This window comes from Salmo salar, chromosome ssa12, assembly GCF_905237065.1.
Source record: "Salmo salar chromosome ssa12, Ssal_v3.1, whole genome shotgun sequence".
Taxonomy (NCBI): Eukaryota; Metazoa; Chordata; class Actinopteri; order Salmoniformes; family Salmonidae; genus Salmo; species Salmo salar.
The window spans coordinates 34,827,925-34,846,836 of record NC_059453.1 but is presented as its reverse complement, the minus strand read 5'-3'; the positions used below and the strand labels follow the sequence as shown (position 1 = coordinate 34,846,836).

General features: G+C 40.6%; 1 protein-coding gene across 5 annotated transcripts; it reads right to left on the bottom strand.

Annotated features, from left to right (window-relative positions):
• Nucleotides 1-415: 415 nt before the first annotated feature.
• On the bottom strand, nt 416-18,184 carry aplf (aprataxin and PNKP like factor). Of its 5 annotated transcripts, XM_014131297.2 has the most exons (12): nt 18,026-18,184; nt 17,163-17,287; nt 13,154-13,225; nt 12,099-12,262; nt 10,417-10,621; nt 9,931-10,069; nt 7,577-7,779; nt 5,728-6,026; nt 4,804-4,935; nt 4,053-4,102; nt 3,599-3,704; nt 416-2,863 (listed from the first exon to the last, which is right to left on the bottom strand). In XM_014131297.2, exons 2-12 carry the CDS (start codon nt 17,253-17,255, stop codon nt 2,833-2,835), a joined length of 1,494 nt encoding a protein of 497 aa, XP_013986772.2. In that variant the 5' UTR covers nt 17,256-17,287; nt 18,026-18,184; the 3' UTR covers nt 416-2,832. The 5 variants fall into 5 exon arrangements, with proteins under 5 accessions (XP_013986772.2, XP_013986770.2, XP_013986771.2 ...); XM_014131295.2 differs by lacking the exon at nt 3,599-3,704 and having other exon boundaries at nt 18,026-18,182; XM_014131296.2 differs by lacking the exon at nt 3,599-3,704 and having other exon boundaries at nt 17,163-17,255; nt 18,026-18,167.
• Between the last annotated feature and the right edge of the window lie 728 nt (nt 18,185-18,912).

Here is an 18,912-nt window from a genome sequence, read left to right as displayed (position 1 = left end):
AAAAAAAAGAAATGTTTTTGCCTTGCTTGTTATGCTACGAGACCAACAGGAGGGTCTTCTCCAGTTAACTTGTACTTGTTATGAGACATACGCTTGACATTTACAGTAATTCAAGTCAGAACCCTTACCACTTCTAGGCTCGAATTAGTCATAGGAATCAAACAACCTGTCTCCACATTATGTATATTTTTCCAGCAGGTTCCAGAAAATGGGAAAGGAGAACATGCCAATTAGGATAATTTCAGTATTTTCCCTTTTTTATCTATTTTCCTGTTTCTTATGAACATCTATGAACATATTTTTTACAATGTATGGAGCTGTATTTACCCATTTTTGTTATGCTGTCCACAAAATAGGGTGAATTGTGAGGGAGATGTTATTAAAACCACTGCCAGGTGAAAAACATGAGGCTGTCTGGCAGTGTTTTTGTTTATTAATTAATGCATGTTGATTGGTTTACAAAATGAGAGGTCAAACTGGATGACAAAATAAATCTAAATTTGTTCACAAAAAAAAAAAAAAAAAGAATTAAACACTATTACACTCTGGGTTCTCATGATCCCAGAGGTGATAATGTAATTGGAACCATGAATAAGGAAGTGAATGTGTCAGGTTTAGAATGCTTTACAATTACCAAGTGAAGGATCATGAAAATGTAAACAAATATTCAGCATACAACAAACATTGTGTATTTTTACAAATATTTCTACATTGAGACAGACAATGAATATTGTTCTATAAAAGCATATTTACTGTAGAAAAACCATGACACTGGCATTGAGTATAAAAATCATGACAAACTACTATCAATTAAACACAACTTCTGGTTTTATACATTGTTTATAATGCCTTCAGAAAGTATTCACATCACTTGGACTTCTTCCACATTTTGTTGTGTTACAGCCTGAATTTAAAATGGATTAAAGAACTACATTTTGTGTCACTGACCTACACACAATACCCCATAATGTCAAATTATTATGTTTTGAATGTTTTACAAATGAAGAAGAATTGTCTGAAATGGCTTGAGTCAATAAGTATTCAACCTCTGTGATAACAAGCCTAAATAAGTTCAGGAGTAAACATTTGCTTAGCAAATCGCATAAGTTGCATAATAGTGGTTAACATGATTTTTGAATGACTAGCCCATCTCCATACCCCACACATACAATCATCTGTAACATCCCTCAGTTGAGCTGTGAATTTCAAGCACAGATTCAACCACAAAGACCAGGGAGGTTTCTCAATTCCTCGCAAAGAAGGCCACCGATTGGTAAATGGGTAAAAATCAAATAAAGCAGATGCTGAATATCTCTTTGAGCATGGTGAAGTTATTCATTAGATCAATACAACCAGTCATTACAGAGATACAGGCGTCCTTCCTAACTCAGTTGCTGGAGAGGAAGGAAACCCCTCAGGGATTTCACCATGAGGTCATTAAAACAGTGTAGTTACTCCATAATACTAACCTAAATGACAGAGTGAAAAGGAGCCTGTACAGAATACAATTATTCCAAAACATGCATCCTGTTTGCAAAAAGACACTAAAAACTGTGAATAATGTGGCAAAGAAACTAACTTTTGTCCTGAATACAAAATGTTATGTTTGGGGCAAATTCAACACATCACTGAGTACCACTCTTCGTATTTTCAAGGATGGTGGTGGCTGCATCATGTTATGGATATACTTATTAATCGGCAAGGACTAGGGAGTTTTTCCAGGATAAAAATAAACGTAATAGAGCTAAGCACAGGCAAAATCCTAGAGGAAAACCTGGTTCAGTTGTCTTTCCAACAGACACTGGGAGACGAATTCACCTTTCAGCAGGACAATAACCTAAAACACAATGCCAAATCTACACTGGAGCTGCTCAGAAAGACGACATTGAATGTTCCGGAGTGGCCTAATTACAGTTATGACTTTAATCTGCTTGAAGATCTATGACAAGACTTGAAAATGGCTGTCTAGCAATGATCAACAACAAACTTGACAGAGCTTGAATAATTATTTTAAGAATAATGGGCAAATATTGCACAATCCTGGTGTGCAAAGCTCTTAGAGACTTACCCAAAACAATTCACACCCAAAGGTGTTTAACATGTACTGATTATTGTCCTTAATGAATACAAAATCTAGCATTTTTCTTTGAAATTACAAAACATTTTGTGTAGATCATTGACCAAAAAATTACATTTTAATCCCACTTTGTAACAATAAAATGTGAAATAAGTCGAGGTGTGTGAATACTTTCTGAAGGCACTGATCAATTATTTTTAAAGGAAGTAAAAATAACAGCTTGTCCATACTATTCAAACAAACCAATAACCAAGAATTCCTACACGTCAAAAATGTTTGTGATTAATTACTATCCAAGAAAGTATCATTGTGTATCACACATAAATTCAATCACTTTTTAAAAGGTAAAGTCAGCATTATGACATCATCATACACAAATCAGTCAAGAATCCTGTTATTGATTCGTCCCAACTGATGGGGTAAATTGTTGACTGTATTTTCCCAGCACAGGGAGTCTAATATTATTCGAGATTGTAAACCTGCTGGATTCCAAGTGTGTTTGAATAGAGGAAAAAAGGTATACTCCGCTGAAATAGCACGCTTAGTTTAAAACAGGTAAGGGGAGATTAGTCCAGTTTAGGCCATTAGTTCATTTCGACCTTGTGAAGGCCTTGGCTTCTTTCTTGAGTGTTTTGAGGTCCTCCTTGCCACTGTCGTCTGAGTCAGGTGGCTCATAGTCAGAGTCTCCACCAATGTCCTCGCTCTCATCATTGATGAAGCTGTCATCGTCCCCAAACTCATCATCATCATCATCATCATCGTTGTTGTATGATACCGGCTTTTTCGCTGCAGAAGGGATTGTATAACATTGTTAACGACCATTTCTAGTATTATCAACGTGCTGTATAATTCCATTGATGCTAGCACAAGACATTGGTTGTGTCTTTATCAATATTTTATGGTACGTAGCACAAAAACAGCACGGCTAACGGTATTTTATTACATTCACTCATAACAGGATTCAAATAGGTATCATTCAATTCATCATTGAAAAAAAAGCGCAAGTTTAAGTTTGTTCCACCTGAGCGAGTCCGACCAGAAGTCTTCTGTTAATGCCTTTTAAGGGGAAAGTAATCCAAAAGTAACTGAAAGCAATTTGCCAGGTAACTAGTAACTGGAATGGATTGCATTTAGAAAGTAACCTACCCAACCCTGTGACCTACGCTCTGGGGTGAAGTTTCCCTTGGTAATGATCTAGAACAGGGGTGGGCAAACTATGGCCGGCAATAGGTTTGATGGTGGTGGGGCATTATAAATAGAAATAAAAATGGAAATGGATTTTGATAAATAAATCGTTAAAAAAAGAATCTGCGTGGCCCTCCAATGAATTTCGAAATCCCGATGTGCCCCTCGAGTCAAAAAGCTTGCCCAACCCAATCTTGGATTAGCATCCCCTTCCCATATCCTTACCTTAACCATTAGTGCGGAAAATGAAAAAGTGACCCAAGATCAGTGTCTTGTCATGTTCAATATCATAAATATGAGTCTGTAAGATGAGGCAATACAAATTGAGTTACACACCTCCCTTTCAGAAAGTCAACGTTACCCAATGAGTTTATAGATCCTGCTGACGTCACGTCAGAGAAATGGAGGGCAATTGGTTTCATCGTTTTTGCTTCTTTAAACTCTGGAGGGGAATGTGGATTATAGGTTTGGTCAATGTATTCCCTAGTGCGACAGCGTATTGATATGCATACACATCGCTGTCTGACTAAATCTGGAAAGATTAAAACAAACAATCCAATAGCACAGATAAGATTGTTGGGCATGTGCACAATCCATGGCATTTACAGCATTGCTTCAGATCAAAGGTTTCTCTTATGTCTCGGCTTTCTCTCTGCTCTGCATATCAGTTGGATTCATTTGATGTACGGCTGATTATATTCTGCATTGAAGAGGAACCAAAAAAACATTTGGGGGGGGGGGGTGGTGAGAGGTTAGCATGTCTTTCTTTCTCAGCTATAAATGAACATACCTCGAGTCTTCTTGGTGTGTTTGTACTCCTTCCAGTGAAGAGGGTTTTTCCTGGAAAGAAAACAGGGAAAATGGTTGATTTACTACCAAGGACTACTTGTCAAATGCCAATGAGGCTAAAATGTCAGACTCTCCTTTTGTGCAAGCCTTTTGGTCGCTGATATCAACCGCTCAAGGTTAAAATGGAGGCCAACAAATTGAGTCCAGTCAGACACTCTCCTGTCATCCGAGTACTATGATTGCTGGCTTATTCTTTTATTTAACCTTCCTGTATCCAGAACGTTCCATTGAGGTCATAGAGATCTGGCTATAATAAATAGGTTATATTCTCTTTTCCTGTTGAAATTGTAGGAGCTATTAGGCTACTTTTTTCCTGCCATTACTGACAACAGTGGTCTTGAGACACGATTACCAGTCTCCTTTATCCTGTAATGGTGACTACATACCAGTCTCCTTTATCCTGTAATGGTGACTACATACCAGTCTCCTTTATCCTGTAATGGTGACTACATACCAGTCTCCTTTATCCTGTAATGGTGACTACATACCAGTCTCCTTTATCCTGTAATGGTGACTAATTACGTAAGAATTATCTGTAATGGTGACTACATACCAGTCTCCTTTATCCTGTAATGGTGACTACATACCAGTCTCTTTTATCTGTAATGGTGACTACATACCAGTCTCCTTTATCCGGTAATGGTGACTACATACCAGTCTCCTTTATCCTGTAATGGTGGTGTGCATCCTACCTGTAGCAGTCTGTGCCGTACGGACACTCAGGTCGGTCCGCGTCCTCCTCTTCCTCCTCGTCTTTCGCGGAACTGTCCTCGTAGTCGCTGTCGCCGGGGTGACTGCATTCTTGGAAGTGGACTGGGTTTTTCCTTTGATAGAAATAAGAAATAATAATTTTGAGAAGAAAATCATTGAAAGCTCGCTATTAAAACAGTGAAACTCACTGAAAGTTATGGTCGATCCCATTTTGATTGGTATTCTTTGAAGAACATTTAGCTTTTGAGCTAGCACTTTCTCTTTGCTCATTTCCTTTGCCTCAATAAAGAGAATCTACATTTGAACCGGCTCTCTGCCATTTAGTTTTGGACCCTGTGGCCCTATCTAGGCTAATCCTTGTGTACGTCCCAAATGGCAACCTATTCCCTATATATACACACATGCAGTGCAATACTTTTGACCAGAGCCATAATCGGCCCTGGTCAAAAGGAGTGCACTATAAAAGGAATAGGGTGCCATTTGGGACGCACTCTCATCTTGGACAATACAGTAGCTTATCCCATTCTTCACGTAGTTGTTCTTTAACTATCTGTGGTTTGAAAATAAACACAACCTTAAATAAGAGAAACTATCTGGGGGGAAAAAACATACTGCACATGTTCAGTTCTTTGATATCAGAAAGAGCTGCCGTGGAACCAATTTGAACAGAATACATTTGTTTTGTAACATGCATAATAGCTAAAGTGCACTTATCTCATCTGTAGTACCCGGAGCAACATAAAATAAAAATACCCATCAAATATGGCAAGTCTTTGAATTCAATTACTTGTTGGAACATTTGCCGTACTAAATTCATGTTCTCAGAACTGCAGGTCTTTTCAAGTACTATCTTAAATAAACATTTCTAACAGTTATTGTTCAGACAATGTTATGTGGGGATGTACCTGTAACAGTCCTTTCCATAGGGGCAGGTCGTCCTGAGCCGAGCTTTGGACTGGGCGGGGCCTGAAACGCCACCTGACCCTTGAGGCCCCTTGCCGACCTTTTGACCGTTCTGAGGCTCTCTCCCCCGGTCCTCGGACTCACTGGCCTCTGCTCTGCTCGTAGAAGTGCTGCTGCCTTTCACTGTGGAAGCTTCTCCTCCTCTTCTCTTCTCTCCATCGTCCTCCTCCACGTCAAAGTGGTCCGACTCCTCGCTCTCCTCTACTTTACTAGGCGTCACCTGCTGCCTGGCTTTAAATTCCTGCGGAGTGATATACCATAACTGTACATTAACCAACAACACACAACAAACACAATACTGCACATTACAGACAACAGTGAGGCTCCTCAGAGGAGGACCATCCTCAGTGTATTTCTGAAAAATGTAAATAGTTAAACATATTAAAAGTTATTTTTAGAAAACACTATAGTAAATATATTCACGTCACCAAATAATTGATTAAAACACTGTTTTGCAATAAAGGTCTACAGTAGCCTCAACAGCACTCTGTAGGGTAGCTCCATAGTGTAGCCGGAGGAAGGTTAGTTTGTGTCCTCCTCTGGGTACATTGACTTCAATACAAAACCTAGGAGGTTCGTGGTTCTCACCCCCTTCCATAGACTTATACAGTAATTATGACAACTTCCGGATGACATCCTCCAACCTATCAAAGCTCTTTCAACATGAACTGACATGTTGTCCACCCAATCAACGGATCAGATAATTAATCTAGTACTGAAAGTATAAGCTACAGCTAGCTAGCGCTGCAGTGCATAAAATGTTGTGAGTAGTTGACTCAAAGAGAGAGGCTATCCAACACAAACTCTTACAAGTCAGGGTGTGTTTATAGTTTTTTTCATTTATTGCCACCGGGGCCCACCAGCGTAACTGCTAAACTGCTTGCTAACTGTACACTTTATTGGATGATTGTAGCGGATTAACTAACACGATAGTTTAGTAGCTATGTTGACTTGACGTTAGCTAATATGGTGACAACAATGTAGGCTGTGTGTAGCGTTTGGCGGTTATGATGACATGAAGGTTTGGTTAGCAAAGGTTCTCTCGGCTGATCACAGACAGCTGATGTGTTGTGCACTGAAGTCCACAAGCGACGGGAAAAGGTGAAAGGAGGAGAGTGTGTGGATGCGAGAAGGAATTATCCAACGATCAAAGGGATTATTCTGTTTGTATGTAGCTGCTATGAAAGTGAACTGTGTTTGATTGTGATCAGGGGTGTATTCATTACGCAGATCCTGTTGAAAAACATTTCTTAAACGGAAGCAAATGGAACAAAACGGAGATAAACATTCCTGAATTTGTCCAAAAGAAACTCTTGTTTGCAACTGTTGTACTAATGATTACACCCTAGATCAGCTAGATCCAGGCAAGATTGTGCATGGCGGTATTGAATGTGTCATTGTCCGTCACCTTGATTACTCAAATTTCTTTCAACCTGTGCACCTACAGTACCAGTCAAAAGTTTGGACACACCTACTCATTCAAGGGTTTTTATTTTTGTACAATTTTCTACATTGTAGAATAATAGTGAAGACATCAAAACTATGAAATAACACATATGGAATCATGTAGAAACCCAAAAAAGTTAACCAGCTTCAACTGGAATGTTTTTCCAACAGTCTTGAAGGAATTCCCACATATGCTGAGCACTTGTTGGCTGCTTTTCCTTCTACAATGTAGAAAATTGTAAAAATAAAGAAAAACCCTTGAACGAGTAGGTGTGTCCAAACTTTTGACTTGTACTGTGTGTACACACACACACACACACGCACACACGTTAGTATACACTCAACTGTTGTAGACTGGACCTCTTCCTCATTGTCCTCATCCTCGTCACTCTTCTTCCTCCTCACCCTCTTCCTGGGTGTTGGCTCTGCCTCGCTGTGTTCAGACTCTTCCTCCCCTGACAAGGGCACTGTGTACCTGGCCCGTTTGGCCGCGCCCTGGTTGGTGCTTGTAGTTGGGGTTGCGGTTCCTCTGCCTCGATTTCCAAATCCTAAAACGAGGACGATTCTGGGTGAACGGGTCGACTGTGTCATGTAAAAAAAATGATCTATTATATTGACAAGATAGTCGAGTGACTGCTATAACAATGAAAATATATGTTCTCAAAGGCAGGTGAAAATGTGCGACACCATTCAGGCCGCCGAGGACTGGAGTTGCCCATCCTTGATAAAGGGACGCCAGGTGCAAATCACAATGAAAACAGCAGAGATGGGGAAGCTCTGATCATCAGGGCCCAATTTTTCAAAGGTTGTCTATCTGGATTTTGCCTACTGGATAGGATTAAATGCGTAGAAATAGAATGAATAGAAAGGACGAATCATTGACTTGAATGGGGACTCCCATTCTATTCCTTCTATTTTTATGCATTTAATCCTAATCGGATAGGCAAAATTCGGATAAGAAAAATAAAAAATGGGCCCAGGGGCTGCAGTGTCCACCCTGGTTTCAGTTTCTCCCTGGAGTTTAATTATTCACTTAATGCCATTCATTGCCCAGACCTGTTCTCAAAGCGTCTCAGAGTAGGAGTGCTGATCTAGGATAAGGTCCCCCCTGTTCATGTAATCCTTTTCATTATAAATGAAAAGGGAAAACTGATCCTAGATCAAATTCAAGATAGGAAATTAGGAATCTGAAAAAGGTTATGTGCTGTCGACCGCTGATTGACGTAACCTAAAATATAGATTGACGGTCCCTGTTAAAAGGCTTGCTCAGAGGCATTGGCTATCAATCAGAGCAAGCCACTGTCTGCACCATTTACAAATCTAAAGCCTAATGGATAACCTTTTTGACATTGTTTACTATAACGTCAGCACTATGTAGCCTAAATTAGCATTAGGAAACCATGTCTGCGTCCCAAATGGCATCCTATTTCCTACAGAGTGTACTACTTTTGACCAGAGCCCTATTGGCCCTGGTCAAAAGTAGTGCACTCTATGGGGAATAGGGTGCCATTTTGGATGCAGCCATGGTAAATGGGTCACTAGACTCCAGAGGGAGTCAGTATGAGGACGTTGAAACTTTCAGGGGAACTTTAAGGAAACTAGGGCAACGATATGAGGAAATAACAAAGGCTTAATCCAAAAGAGTAAGGTTTGACAGCACGCCGAAGAGGATATTGACATCTTCAAGAGTGGTAGGTTGTTTCAAAGTGTTCCACTCGTAGACGTACAAAATTACACATGACAGCGAACGTTGAGGTAATGTAGGCCTAGCTCTCAAGATCCCTTCCCGACTCAAGATTAGAAATTCCCAAGTTTTCCATTTATCAACTACTGTAGTGATTGCCAATAGAATAGGCTATGGTTTGGCCTCTGCTGTTGTTGTACAAGACCTTGTAAGAGTTGTGTGTTGATACATCCTTTTGTACATGTTCTCTCTCACACACACACACACACACACACACACACACACACACACACACACACACACACACACACACATACTTAAAGGGTGGCTATATGTAAAGTAACAAGCAATTGGCCTCAAGTTGTATTGAATAGAAGTAAGAGTTTAAAACCAATGCAGTGCATCCTGTTGAGATAATGGGTTGTAAGCCCCTTATATTATTATTCATTTAAGTAGGATGCGATTCTTAACAACTGGCTCTCAGAGGAATCCTAACATGGAGCCTTGTAAAGCTAGCAACTATTCGTAAAACTTAATGCATTTGATTTTCTTTTTTGCAAGCAAACAGTGATTTGAGCACAGATCCGCCATTTCTCGTGCTTTTCCAGCTTTCTTTTCACATATGACATAGAACTACAGTTCAATACCGCTCCTTGGAAGCAGTGGACACAGCTAACTGCTTCCAGCACAGTTCATTCAGTGCGTGAATCAAGTAGGGCAATAAACATATCAATATTCTATTAAAAAAAAAAAAAATGGTGGAAGTCTGACTAGTTAGACCTATTCAGAAATAGCAACAGCAGTTAACAACTAGGTTATTCCATCTCTCTCATGCACTAACCTTGTGTCAATAGTAAAATGTGCCAATCCACTCTAACCTGGCATCATTCATTTGATGAGGAATCTTGTCTTAATTTGTAATAATAACAATTATAACGTTAATTGCCGTCATATGCATGACAATTAATTGTTATCCAAAATCCCATTATGTCACAGCCCTAAATAGGAGCGATACCTTTGGTGGTGGTGGTGGTGGTGGTGGTGTTCTTGGGAGATGCAATGGGTACAGTCATCCAAGCAGGTAACACTCTTTTCTTTGGTTCACGTTTCGGCTCGTTCTTGTCATTTTCTGCTTCAGCTACCCCAGCTTCTGTCTGTGAGCACACAACCACAACGCAAACCGGGTTTATTGGTACCACCATATTCACAGGAAACATTTAGAAATATACATATTAATTGGAGTCACGAGTGGGATTCCCTGGGATAGTGGTGTCTGAAGTGGTATCCCAAAGTTAATAGCTGTTACAAGTGGGATTCCAATGGTAAATGGTGCCAGGCATGGGATTCCAATGGTAAATGGTGCTAGGCATGGGATTACAAGGCTAAATGGTGTCAGAAGTAGAATATGAAGCGTAAATTGGTGTCAGCAGTGGGATCCCAGGAAAATAGCCAACAGTAAATCTCAAGATAAAACGTGTGTTAACACTACAGATTTCCTGACCTGGTTTGAGGTAGGCGGGTTAGGTAGCTGTTCATATGGCTCCTTCTGGTCAACACTACCTCCCAGTCTAGATTGTTGTTGGTGGGAGCTTGGTGTCCACCCCGTGCCCCGTCGAGTGGGGTAAGCAGGTTCGTCGCTTGGTCCAGGGGAGGCAGGAGGAGACTTCACAACAGCCTCGTCTTCATCTTGAAGAGCCTGACTGTTTCTGCAAGGGAGAGACAACTTGTTGCGAACATGAGCACCTTCTCTGCACCGGTTACACGAGTCATGCATGTTCCTTCTTTAACGTAGGCAGTAGACCGCAGCTAAATTGACTCGAGTGCCTGGTTAGGATCCTTTTGATCTAATCTTCAAACAAAAATGGAACGTGAAGAAGAAAAAAAAACTGACAACGTAAAAATTCAGAAACAGAAGACCACCATGTCAAAAATATGACATAAGTTAATGTTGCTTGGGTGTTGGTTTTACATAGAAAAGAGATAAAAGACACTTGTATTTATTCCTATTCAGTCCACTCAGTCTAGCCTGTCTTTGGGAGATGAAAGGCAGAAATTAATTTAGTCATTTGAAAATCAATTAGTTAAGCTAATGTCTGATGCCAGTGCCAGAGGACAATCCTTATCTTTCCAAATCTGTCTAAGGGTGATCAGGATGCACAACCGGGATGCGAGCCGTTCATAAATCACAATGTGCATATTGACCGGCAAATAGATAATGATGTTTGCGTGTATTCAAAGGAAACATAGAAACAGGGAGATATAAAACTATTCATTAAGGAGTCGCTCTGCTAGTATGACCTTTTCTATAGCAATGTTAAGCGACTAATTATTCTCCACAAAATATTTTGCTACTGGAGACGTAATGCGACTAATTGTGACATGTTTTCCCAATCGGAAAAGCTAACAAAGGTTTAAACCTGAGGTGTAAGTAGGAATACATAAGCATGGACCCGAAAAATATATTAAGTAGTCTAGGTAATACATGATTTGATTTCAAAGATGTTAGCTACATTATGAGACCTTTATAGGTAAAAAGAGGGTGATGTTGAAAAGCTTAATTTAAAAAGGAATCAGATGATCTTATATGCCAATATTTGTTAGACTATAGATTTGATATCACGACTCCCATCATATAAGGTGAGTACGTAATTCACAGAGAAAATCATTTTTCGAGGAATATTTTTTTGCATGAAAGCCTTTTTAAAACTCAAATACACTACAAGTTAAAAATGTCCTGGATTGCAGGAAAGTTCTCCTGCAAAAAGGTGACCAAATTAAGATCCTACATATGTAGAACTTTGTTGTATGCTGTAGTATGCAGGGTTATCAGAAATGTGAAAACGCATGAAAAGGAGACTTAGGATAATTTTATGCACTCATGGTTACCAAGGGAACTGGCTAACTATAGCACACAATGGTAAAATGCAAAACTGCAAACAATAATTATTAGACAGATGCATTCATTAGGGGTTGTTAGTCCTGTAGAAATTGTATTTCTTGTAGTACAAAAAAAAGCAACTGTGTATAGAAATATTTTTAAAAATTCAAAAGCTACGTCTTTGTGCACGTGTGAACCAGTCATCATTTTTCAGATTTCATTGTTTATTGGTTTCAAGTTTTAGCCAATTCGATATTTAGACCTTGAGGGGAAACTGCAGGGGTTGAGATGAGGAGTAGAGTTACCTGGGTGTTCCATCTTCTCCACCCACGGCCACCACCCTGTAGATGTACTTCCCAGGAAGAAGGGAGATGATGTCTCCCTGTCCAAGGTTATGCCACTGGTTCCTGTCCAGGGGTTGTGGGAGGTCATCCAGTGAGGACTGACAAAAGCAGGGGTTCACATGCGTCTGGGATTGGAAAGAATAAGAATGGCATTCTTTGAGTTATTGGTGGCCATGATGTGCAGTTGGATATACTTGTTATTTCCGCACAACAGCTGGCTGTAAACAATTAGTGGTCTTTTAAAATAAGTGTCTTTCTCACACCACTCTTCACTTTAAAGGGCTAGCATGCTAATGCTAGTCAGCAATTGTTCCAGAAACTGACTCGGGGTAAGTTCATCTGACTCTGGTTAAGTAGTAAAGTTAGTTAGTTGCCAAAATGTCACTAACCCTTTAATGTAGTGTAAGTGTTGCCCTTGAGTGGTAATTGCCAAAATCTCAGTAAGCTGACTAGATGAAAGAGAAGGTTACAACTACTTGAATTCAAATGTTCCTAGTGTTTTTTCTTAACCTTAATTCATCTGCAGCAATGTTGCTGTCCAAAGGCCTTACTACATCCTCAGGCTGTGACCTTTGACAAAATGGAGAGAATCTCTGTCATTTTACAGGCAGCCTGAGGAGGGGTTTTAGACCAAACCATTACTGAAAATGAATCTGCTGCACAACTAAAATAAACCATTGAAATCATAAGTGTTGGGCCCTATTCGCTTACTCTAAACTATTAAATAAAATAATTTCTAATAAAGGTAAGGTGTGGTAAGACCACACAAGACAGTCTCCCTGGGGTAAAAATCTACAAGTTCTCAAATGGTTCAAGAACCCTTCCAAAACATAAAAATAAAACATGGTGATTACCGAGGGGCCATCTTGAACATACTATTGATGTCGGATTTCAAAGACTTGTTGTTTTTGGCACAATAGACCACCTCGGCATTTAGCTATCTTAATATGCACTTGAGCCCTAGATGAGAGAGAATAGTCTACTCGGAATAAAGAATAAATTCTACTTGAGCCTACAGGTTTGATGCGCAGCTGCCCGTTCAGGTTCTCAAGGAGGCCGTGGTGTCTGGAGACTCTTTTGTCGCTGACCTGAAACACACAGATCAGGGCCCGTATTCAAAATATCTAAAACGTCTCAGAGTAGGAGAGCTGAAAAGGACCAGTTTAGCCTTTTAGATCCTAATGAAGAAGATTATATGGACAGGGAGATCCTACATCAGCGTATTATGAGGTGCTTGATACGGCCCCAGACCTGAGAGACAACGGGCACTCAGCAGGCGGGAGATCCGGACAATACAAATCAATACAAAATGAAGAAGGGCACTTCCATAGTAAAGGGTCCTGAATAATGAGAATAAAAAAAGTTTTGGGCTGCTGAAATAAGGTTATAAGTGCATGTTGATAATATGTGACTCACACTCAAATGATTATCCTAAGAACTGATCTTTAATTGAAATTCACGTCAAAGCATTTTCTTTACAAATTCAATACATATATTACACTGTAAGACTGATCTGATTGCAGTCTAAAAATCTGCCATTGCAAATTGAAATGCACTTCAGTAAAACGCCAAAGGACAGTTTAATTAGATCCAAATGAAGCCTACTCCTGAAAATCATGATTTTTAGTCCAGTCCAGGAGTAGGCTTCATCTGGGTCCAGGAAACCAGCCAGGAAATGCATATTTTAACTTCACAATAGTCATAATCAGGTAGTCTAATAAGCTGCATCTTTGCCTCATGGTAGATGTTCTGTTTTCATGGAAGTACATTGTGTTTAATTTAGGTACAACATGATATATATATTCTACAGCTTTTTATAGTCTGAAATCAAATGGGAAATCAGAAACTGAATAAAAAACAAGTCAAACAGTACTTGGAAATTCCCAAGAATTGCCACCGTCAATTGTGTACAGACTGGGCAAAGACAATTGTTTGTACTGTAGGTATATTATGCATGAACGGAATGGTGTATGGCTAGGGATTTTAAACGTCCACTGACATCAATTTCTTTCCATAAGAGACAGAGGCGATATAACAAGGTACAGTTCAGTATTTACTTTTTTCTCCAAGTTTCTAGTTTGGATATTTGTCTAAATTGACGGGTAGGCCGTCATTGTAAATAAGAATTTGTTCTTAACTGACTTGCCTAGTTAAATGAAAAAAAATATATAATAATAATAATTTGGTGAGCAATTAAATGCTTGGACGTCTACCTGCATAAAGTGGAAAGGTCATAATTCATTTATTGCAGATTAAACCAATGAAGCATTAGCTAGAGCAACTGTCACCAACTCTAGTCCTGGAGAGGTACAGGCCAGGGGATGCCTGCTTTTAGCCTCATACGAACCATCCTGATACCTCTCTAGTTACAGATTGTTTGCTAGATAATGTGATATAACCAAAGATTTGGTTATTTTCTGGAAACTGTCATTTGTAAGTTACTTTTTTCACCGAAACGAGAACAAAGTATCACTAAGAATAGGTTAGTTGAAAAAACAAAATCTATGGCAGCAGTTTGTATGGGGCTTTCCTGTACTGGCCAGTAATTTACACCAATAATATTTGGTTATATCTAGTAGCGCTCCAGGTCCAGGGTTGGGGAACACAGACGTAACTAACTCTACTAGCATGGAATGCCTTTTTAACATACACTGAGTGTACAAAATATAAAGGTCACCTGCTCTTTCCATGACTGACTGACCAGATGAATCCAGGTGAAAGCTATGATCCCTTATTGATGTCACTTGTTAAATCCACTTCAAAATCAGTGTTGATGAAGGGGAGGAGACAGGTTAAAGAATGATTTTTAAGCCTTGAGACAATTGACACATGGATTGTGTATGTGTGCCATTCAGAGGGTGAATGGGCAAGACAAAATATTTAAGTGCATTTGAACAGGGTATGGTAGTAGGTGCCAGGCACACCGGTTTGTGTCAAGAACTGCAACGCAGCTGGGTTTTTTACACTCAACAGTTTCCCGTGTGTATCAAGAATGGTCCACCACCAAAAGGACATCCAGTCAACTTGACAACTGTGGGAAGCATTGGAGTCAACATTGGCTAGCATCCCTGTGGAACGCTTTCGACACCTTGTAGAGTCTATGCCTTGACAAATTGAGGATGTTCTGAGGGCAAAAGGGGGTGGTGCAACTCAATATTAGGAAGGTGTTCCTTTTGTTTGATATACTTTTATATACTTTTTTGTTGCTTCTAGGTTGGACTACTGCAATGCTCTACTTTCCGGATACCCGGATAAAGCACTAAATAAACTTCAGTTAGTGCTAAATACGGCTGCTAGAATCCTGACCTGAACCAAAAAAATTGATCATATTACTCCAGTGCTAGCCTCCCTACACTGGCTTCCTGTTAAGGCAAGGGCTGATTTCAATGTTTTACTGCTAACCTACAAAGCATTACATGGGCTTGCTCCTACCTATCTTCCTGATTTGGTCCTGCCGTACATATCTACACGTACGCTACGGTCACAAGACGCAGGCCTCCTAATTGTCCCTAGAATTTCTAAGCAAACAGCTGGAGGCAGGGCTTTCTCCTATAGAGCTCCATTTTTATGGAATGGTCTGCCAACCCATGTGAGAGATGCAGACTCAGTCTCAACCTTTAAGTCTTTACTGAAGACTTATCTCTTCAGTAGGTCCTATGATTAAGTGTAGTCTGGCCCAGGAGTGTGAGGGTGAACGGAAAGGCCCTGGAGCAACGAACCGCACTTGCCGTCTCTGCCTAGCCAGTTCCCCTCTCTCCACTGGGATTCTCTGCCTCTAACCCTATTACAGGGGCCGAGTCACTGACTTACTGGTACTCTTTCATGCCGTCCCTAGGAGGGGTGCGTCACTTGAGTGGGTTGAGTCACTGACGTGGTCTTCCTGTCTGGGTTGGCGCCCCACCTTGGGTTGTGCCATGGCGGAGATCTTTGTGGGCTATACTCGGCCTTGTCTCAGGATGGTAAGTTGGTGGTTGAAGGTATCCCTCTAGTGGTGTGGGGGCTGTGCTTTGGCAAAGTGGGAGGGGTTATATCCTGCCTGTTTGGCCCTGTCCGGGGGTATCATCGGATGGGGCCACAGTGTCTCCTGACCCCTCCCGTCTCAGCCTCCAGTATTTATGCTGCAATAGTTTGCGTCGGGGGGCTAGGGTCAGTCTGTTATATCTGGAGTATTTCTCCAGTGTCCTGTGCGAATTTAAGTATGCTCTCTCTAATTCTCTCTCTCGGGGGACCTGAGCCCTAGGACCATGCCTCAGGACTACCTGGCATGATGACTCCTTGCCGTCTCCAGTCCACCTGGCCGTGCTGCTGCTCCAGTTTCAACTGTTCTGCCTGCGGCTATGGAACCCTGACCTGTTCACCAGACGTGCTACCTGTCCTAGACCTGCTGTTTTCAACTCTCTAGAGACAGCAGGAGCAGTAGAGATACTCTCAATGATCGGCTATGAAAAGACAACTGACATTTACTCCTGAGGTGCTGACCTGTTGCACCCTCGACAACCACTGTGATTATTATTTGACCATGCTGGTCATTTATGAACATTTGAACATCTTGGCCATGTTCTGTTATAATCTCCACCCGGCACAGCCAGAAGAGGACTGGCCACCCCTCATAGCCTGGTTCCTCTCTAGGTTTCTTCCTAGGTTTTGGCCTTTCTAGGGAGTTTTTCCTAGCCACCGTGCTTCTACACCTGCATTGCTTGCTGTTTGGGGTTTTAGGCTGGGTTTCTGTACAGCACTTTGAGATATCAGCTGATGTAAGAAGGGCTATATAAATACATTTGATTTATATCAATAATTGTATAATTTTAATGACAAGTTGGTCTGCAGGGGGAATCTAACTCACAGCCACTTAAAAGAACTAGTGCAGTGCATTCATGGCTTGAATATCGATAATACGAATTTTACATAAAAATTCAATTATCGATATAAAAATACAATAATCGATATAAAAAATGCAATTAATTTATGTTAAAACGGCTTTCCATACTACTAGTCTAGACTTTCCAAATAAAGCTAGCTACTTACGCCAAGGAATGGACCCCTTCCCAGCAGTGTCTCCCCCTCAGGCAGGTGTATTGGACTGCCACCATCTACAGGCACGAGATCGAACCCCGCCATCTGCGGGTGGTTGTTGCAGTCAGAATAACATGCTATAAGGAAAGACTATGATAATTATCCCCTTTCATCTGTGGTAGAAAACCATACTTTGGTAGCTATGAATGAATGTGGACTTCACTACAGGTTAGTTTCGTTAGCTAGTTGAAAATAAGTGTTGTCATGGTAAACAAGGCAGCTGTAATGAGGATGTATGTTTAGTTAGCTGGCTGAACTACTTGTTTTTCCAAAATGTTCTCTAGCATAATGCTAGTTAGCTAATTCATTAAACTGACAAACGTTTGACGGACTCTAGACTCAAAGATGATCTATTATATTGACAAGATAGTAGAGTGACCGCTCTAGCAATGGAAATGCATGTCCTCAAAGATGGAAGGCAGACTCGAGGCGAGATCGGGTTAGACCATTTTAACTCCGACAAAAAATATATATTTTTTCAAATTTGCCGAAATGCACGTCCACTTATACCAGTGCATTCGTAACAACCTAACCATTACCAAACTTATATTCGATCAAATAAGTCTCACGTAGCAAATCAGCAATGACATGTTTGGTTAACCAAATTTGACACCCTCATTGACCGCCATATAAAAATGCATCACTCCGTGGACAGATTTTGAGCGGCGTAAACCCTCTCACTTCGCCTCTTCCTCTCTGCTGGACTTCCACCTTGGAGCTTGTGTCTACTGAATAGCAGCTCAGATAATTAGCTACCTAACTGACCAACCAGAGTATACTGCTTAGTGCAAAATGATTTATATACATTATTTTACCTGTTCTAGGTAGCTTTGTGCTGAGTAAAACGTGAAAACTTAATGGATTTCTTCAGAAACTTCCGGGCTGTTATGTAGAGAGCGTGCATTATCTCACGTCAGATTGCGTCACTCCTCAGCGACGATCGTCTCTCTCCAGAATCCAGTGTAACGCGGAAGCCAAACCGACTGCGCGCGTGCGCTATCGTGCATAAATTGATTTTGTCCCCCTACACCAAACGCAGGTTAAAAATATCAAAACAAACTCTGAACCAATGACATTAATTTGGGGACAGGTCGAAAAGCATTAAACATGTATGGCTAGCTAATTTGTCCTGAGATATAAACATTGAGTTGTTATTTTACCTGAAATGCACAAGGTCCTCTACTCCGACAATTAATCCACACATAAAACGGCCAACCGAATCGTTTCTAGTCAGGCTTTTTCATCTTTGAACTTATATGGTGTTCAGCATCTAAACTTTCATAGTATTACCACGACAACCAGCAAAACAGTTTGTCTTTCAATCACCCACGTGGGTAAAACTAATGAAGAGATGGCACGTGGGTACCTGCTTCTATAAACCAATGAGGAGATGGGAGAGGCAGGACTCGCAGCACGATCTGCCTCAGAAATAGAAAGGAGTTCTATTTTAGCCCTTGGCATCGCAGACACGTTTGCGAGCTCGATCAGTGTGGATGCAATAATTGAATAACATGGATTTCAAAATGTATTTTGCGATGCTCGCACACACGACGTGTCCGGTCTGGTCAGCATGTAACCAGAGAGGAAGAGAGAATTTGTATGGCGGTCAATGAATGTCGACTTTGCGCAACAACAAAAAAAGTATGACTTATTTGCTACGTGAGGTTTATTTGATCTAATAAAAGTTTTGTAATGCTTAAGT